General features: G+C 48.6%; 1 protein-coding gene across 1 annotated transcript in view; it reads right to left on the bottom strand.

Moving 5' to 3' along the window:
• Positions 1 to 224: 224 nt before the first annotated feature.
• samhd1 (SAM domain and HD domain 1) overlaps positions 225 to 5,879 on the bottom strand; it is a 13,461-nt gene continuing 7,806 nt past the window's right edge. Inside the window, exons 12-16 of the mRNA XM_061697684.1 lie at positions 5,666 to 5,805; positions 1,600 to 1,695; positions 1,402 to 1,506; positions 1,170 to 1,307; positions 225 to 1,056 (exon numbers count right to left, since the gene is read on the bottom strand). Coding sequence (XP_061553668.1) covers positions 943 to 1,056; positions 1,170 to 1,307; positions 1,402 to 1,506; positions 1,600 to 1,695; positions 5,666 to 5,805 — 593 coding nt within the window. The 3' untranslated portion in view covers positions 225 to 942. The remainder of the gene's footprint in view (positions 1,057 to 1,169; positions 1,308 to 1,401; positions 1,507 to 1,599; positions 1,696 to 5,665; positions 5,806 to 5,879) is intronic.

Raw genomic sequence — 5,879 nt, 5'->3', positions numbered from 1 at the left:
ACTCAAACTTCAGGCTGTTGTTTTCTTTGTGAAAAGGGAACTGGTTTTCACAAACGAAGCCTGTGATGAGGAAAAACAACCTCACCCCCCCACATGAAATCAACTGACCCAAAAATAACTCACGTTTTATGCATTGTAAGTGCATTCTTTTATGGAACACGTTTCAAATCAGGACTGAGAGGAGAAAAGAGGCAAAAAAAAAAAAAACACTCAATCATGTCTAATTGCATAAATGAATGAAAATGTTTTATTTACAAACTGTTTTCAACTGCCACCACTGGTTGACATACTCTTTCACTTTTTTTTTTTTTTTTAACCAGGGATTACATACTGTGAGAGAAAAGAAGTACCTGCGGTATATAAATATGTTAAGCTCAAACGCACAGATAAATAAGATGTAGTTGAAATTGGTTATTGCAAGAGGGAAAGAAAAACACCCCAAACATCTCAGATAAAAGAATTGCACTCAAACCTTTAAATAAAGATAGATGCATGCAAAAAACACACAAACACAAACAGCTACTTGATAATAACGGGAAACATGGAACAATTACCAATACATTCGTTCTGTATGCAGAGGCTGTGCAATGGATGGAAACAATACATTCTGTATCATTTGTTCATTAAAAAGACTATTATGGGCTAGTTATGGTTGTCCATGTTGGAAATGCATGACAGTGTGAAAATGCAACTGATCCTAAAAGAATAAAACCTAATAAAACCCCGGTTAAACGGATTTAAATCAAACTAAGTACGTCAAAGCCGAGGTTCCAATCTGCGTAGAAACCCTGAGTACGGCAACATGAATCACGCGGGAACAAAATATATTTGGTGTGAAAACCTGATGATTCTTTTCTGATTATGCTTTACCCCCTTAAAAAAAAAATTAAAATGATATTTTGACTCACCACTATTTCAAAGTTACAAACAACTGTACTGGTCCTAGTCCTGAAAAAGAGCCATTTTACAGGCCAACTCTTCACCATCCGTGTCTCCTTTTCTGTCGTGCCAGCTTTGTTTCAAGGGAGTCAGTTCGGGTGCAATTACATCTCCATCCTGCAAGTTACAGATACACTTTATTACCGTAGCCTTGGATTTTTAAAAAGCAGCATATTGCTAACTAGCAGTTACAGTATCTCTTTCCTAACATAGTAGCACAAAAATGTTACCTGAGGTTTTGTGAAGTTTTTGTTAATGCACCACTGCACAAAGTGCTTCCTCGCCGCAACCAGGCCCTCGTCATCCATCTTCTTATAGTAAACTCTGATCAGTTGCTCAGAAAAGTGCGTGGGCAGAAATTTGGACACCTGACAGACAGAGTGAGCGAAAGAGAGCCAAAAGGTCTTCCATGCTTGTGGAGCTCAAGCAAATAGTCATGAAACCTTGTGGTAAAGTTCTGACCTGATGCTTGTGTATCTGAACGGCTTTGGTGGGGTCAGTCTTGCAATAGAAACGCATATTGTCGATGGGGTTCTCCTTTTTCATCCCGTAGTCCATATGAATGACCTAAAGTGAAAGGCAACATCAAAAGAATTGAGTAATGGCTGACAAACTGGAAAGCAAACCCCCCCTCAAAAAAATGAACGAAGAGAAACTCACGCTCACGACAAAGTCTTCAGGCACAAAAGTCACATCGAGGGCGCCCGTCTGAGGGACTGACTTCGCCAAGTCCGCCTCCCAGGAATGAAGCATTTCCTTCGGATGGATGAGATGATGATGATGATGACGATTACGATAAGTTTCATTCTACACTTTTCACCAGGTGAATCACGAGCAATGCAAAGTTCACATATACAGTGTTCCTCCCAGCATAACGCCGTTGGTGAATCATTACTGCAGAAATCTGTTGTTTACAGCAATCATTTCATTTAGATTTTTACAGCTATTTACATCAATATAAACTCGACAGCATTGAAAACAGCCATCCATCCATTTTCTACCGCTTATCCGGGTCGGGTCGCGGGGGCAGTACCTTTAGCAGGGACGCCCAGACTTCCCTCTCCCCAGCCACTTCATCCAGCTCTTCCGGGGGGATCCCGAGGCGTTCCCAGGCCAGCCGAAGGACGTAGTCTCTCCAGCGTGTCCTGGGACGTGCCCGGAACACCTCACCAGGGAGGCGCCCGGGAGGCATCAGAATCAGATGGCCCAGCCACCTCATCTGGCTCCTCTCGATGTGGAGGAGCAGTGACTCTACTCTGAGATCCTCCCGGATGACCGAGCTTCTCACCCTGAGGGAGAGCCCGGACACCCTGCGGAGGAAACTCATTTCGGCCGCTTGTATACGGGATCTTGTTCTTTTGGTCACGACCCACAGCTCGTGATCATAGGCGAGGGTAGGAATGTAGATCGACCGGTAAATCGAGAGCTTCGCCTTTCGGCTGAGCTCCTTCTTTACCACAACGGACCGATACAAAGTCCGCATCACTGCAGACGCTGCACCGATCCGCCTGTCGATCTCCCGTTCCATTCTTCCTTCACTCGTGAACAAGACCCCAAGATACTAGAACTCCTCCTCTTTGGGCAGGATCTCATCCCCGACCTGGAGAGGGCACGCCACCCTTTTCCGACTGAGGACCATGGTCTCAGATTTGGAGGTGCTGATTCTCATCCCAGCCGCTTCACACTCGGCTGCAAACTGCTCCAGTGAGAGTTGGAAGTCACGGCTTGATGAAGCCAACAGAACCGCATCTGCAAAAAGCAGAGATGCAATACTGAGGCCACCAAACCGGACCCCCTCTACGCCTCGGTTGCGCCTAGAAATTCTGTCCATAAAAGTTATAAACAGAATCGGTGACAAAGGGTGGTCCAACCCTCACCTGGAACGAGTCAGACTTACTGCCGGATATGCGGACCAAACTCTGATTCCGGTCGTATAGGGACCGAACAGCCCGTATCAGGGGGTTCGGTACCCTATACACCCGAAGCACCCTCCACAGGACTCCCCGAGGGACACTGTTGAACGCCTTCTCCAAGTCCACAAAACACATGTAGAGTGGTTGGGCAAACACCCATGCACCCTCGAAGACCCTGCCGAGGGTGTAGAGCTGGTCCACTGTTCCACGGCCAGGACGTAAACCACACTGCTCCTCTTGAAATCTGAGATTCGAGATTCAGCACCCCTGAATAGACCTTACCAGGGAGGCTGAAGAGAGTGATCCCCCTGTAGTTGGAACAGACCCTCCGGTCCCCCTTCTTAAAAAGGGGGACCACCACCCCAGTCTGCCAATCCAGAGGCACGGTCCCCGATGTCCACGCAATGTTGCAGAGGTGTGTCAACCAGGACAGTCCCACAACATCCAGAGCCTTTAGGAACTGCCACCGAGGAGCCTTTTAACTACCTCGGTGACCTCAAACCCAGAGATAGGAGAACCCACACTGTGCTTCCTCATGGGAAGGGGTGTCGGTGGGATTTGAGGAGGTTTCGAAGTATTCTCCCCACCGACTCACAACGTCCCGAGTCGAGGTCAGCAGCGCCCCATCCCCACTATACACAGTGTTGGTGGTGCACTTCTTTCCTCTCCTGAGACGCCGGACCAGAATTTCCTCGAAGCCGTCCGGAAGTCTTTCTCCATGGCCTCACCAAACTCCTCCCATACCAGAGTTTTTGCTTCAGCGACCACCAGAGCTGCATTCCGCTTGGCCAGCCGGTACCCATCAGCTGCCTCAGGAGTCCCACAGGCCAAAAAGGCCCGATAGGACTCCTTCTTCAGCTTGACGGCATCCCTCACCGTTGGTGTCCACCAACAGGTTCGGGGATTGCCGCCACGACAGGCACCGACCACCTTACGGCCACAGCTCCGGTCGGCCGCCTCAGCAATGGAGGCGCGGAACATGGTCCACTCGGACACGATGTCCCCCGCCGCCCCCGGAACAGGAGCGAAGTTCTGTCAGAGGTGGGAGTTGAAACTCCTTCTGACAGGGGATTCCGCCAGACGTTCCCAGCAGACCCTCACAATCCGTTATGGCCTGCCACGTCGGACCGGCATCTTCCCCCACCATCGGAGCCAACTCACCACCAGGTGGTGATCAGTTGACAGCTCCCCCCTTCTCTTCACCCGAGTGTCCAAGACATGCGGCCGCAAGTCCGATGACACAACCACAAAGTCGATCATCGAACCTAGGGTGTCCTGGTGCCCAGTGCACGTGTGGACACCCTTATGCTTGAACATGGTGTTCGTTATGGACAATCCGTGACGAGCACAGAAGTCCAATAACAGAACACCGGGGGGGCCCTTCCTCCCAATCACGCCCTTCCAGGTCTCACTGTCATTGCCCACTTGAGCATTGAAGTCCCCGAGCAGAATGATGGAGTCCCCAGCGGGAGCGCTCTCCAGCACCCCCTCCAAGGACTCCAAAAAGGGTGGGTACTCTGAACTGCTGTTTGGTGCATAGGCACAAACAACAGTCAGGACCCGTCCCCCCACCCGAAGGCGGAGGGAGGCTACTCTCTCGTCCACCGGGGTGAACCCCAATGTACAGGCGCCAAGTCGGGGGGGGGGGGGGCAATAAGTATACCCACACCTGCTCGGCGCCTCTCACCGTGGGCAATTCCAGAGTGGAAGAGAGTCCAACCCCTCTCTAGAGGACTGGTACCAGAGCCCAAGCTGTGTGTGTAGGCAAGTCCACACTATCTAGTCGGAACTTCTCGACCTCACACACCAGCTCACGCCACTTCCCTGCCAAGAGAGGTGACATTCCACGTGCCTAGAGCCAGCTTCTGTAGCCGGGGATCGGATCGGCAAGGTCCCCGCCTTCAGCCACCGCCCACCTCACACTGCACCTGACCCCAATGGCCCCTCCCACAGGTGGTGAGCCCATGGGAAGCATTGAAAACATATGCATATGAATTAAAATTCAGTATGTCATGAACATTTTCATGGATGTTGATTTGCGAATGCTTTATTTCGTTCCCTTCCAACATACAGAATACTGAACAAAAACATAACCCATTATTGTTTTTGCTCCCATTTTTCCATCAGTTGAACTTAAAGATCTAAGCTCTTTTCTACATCCACAAAATGTGTATTTCTCATAATTATTCCGTCAAAATTTGTGTCAGTGAGCACTTCTCCTTTGCTGAGTTATTCATACAGCATCAAGAAGCTGATTAGATAGCATGAAAATTGCACAGGTGTGTCTTAGGCTGCCCACAGTAAAAAGCCACTCTAAAATATGCAGTTTTACTGTATTAGGGAGTTTCAGGGGTCATAAAACCAGTCCATATGGTGTGACCACCATTTGCCTAATGCAACGCATGTATTGCACCAGTGTGTGTGCCTTGGGCTGCTCACAATAAAAGGCCACTCTAAAATGATGATCACACCAGCCACTGTTTTCCTGACCCCCCCCAATACAGTAAAACTGCACATTTATGTTTTTATTCACTATCAACAGGCTATGGAATGCCATACCTTAGGCATTACTGCCATCTAGGGGTAGTCACAGCACACAGCACCTATCAATTCTGTACCACATTTTCAATAAATATTATTCTCGCACAACAATAGTTAACAATATGTTTAAAAAGTGTGTTGTACCGTACACTCAGTCGGTACAGGTGCACAGTATAATGAGATAAGCCATATTAATACATCTGCCTTTTACAAAGACAACAATGCTCGGTTTTGTGTTGGTTGTGCATGTAATGCTACGGGCAAACACGCACCTGGGTGACTTTCAGGGATTTCTTAGGTTGGGTTTGACCCACATACTTGTAGAGGCGCCTTAAAAGAATGTTCTGTAGAATCTGCTGTGCCTCAGCCAGCTCCGTGTTTGATGAGTGGAGTATTTGCTCAAACACATAATCTACGGCAAAAACAGACAGAGAATTTGAATCAAATTCCGGCTTGTTCCTGAGAAATGGTGTGGACCAGGGATGT

Source organism: Phycodurus eques, chromosome 1 (assembly GCF_024500275.1).
Source record: "Phycodurus eques isolate BA_2022a chromosome 1, UOR_Pequ_1.1, whole genome shotgun sequence".
Classification (NCBI taxonomy): Eukaryota; Metazoa; Chordata; class Actinopteri; order Syngnathiformes; family Syngnathidae; genus Phycodurus; species Phycodurus eques.
Note: the sequence above shows the minus strand (reverse complement) of the source record. Positions and strands in the feature narration are given on the sequence as shown.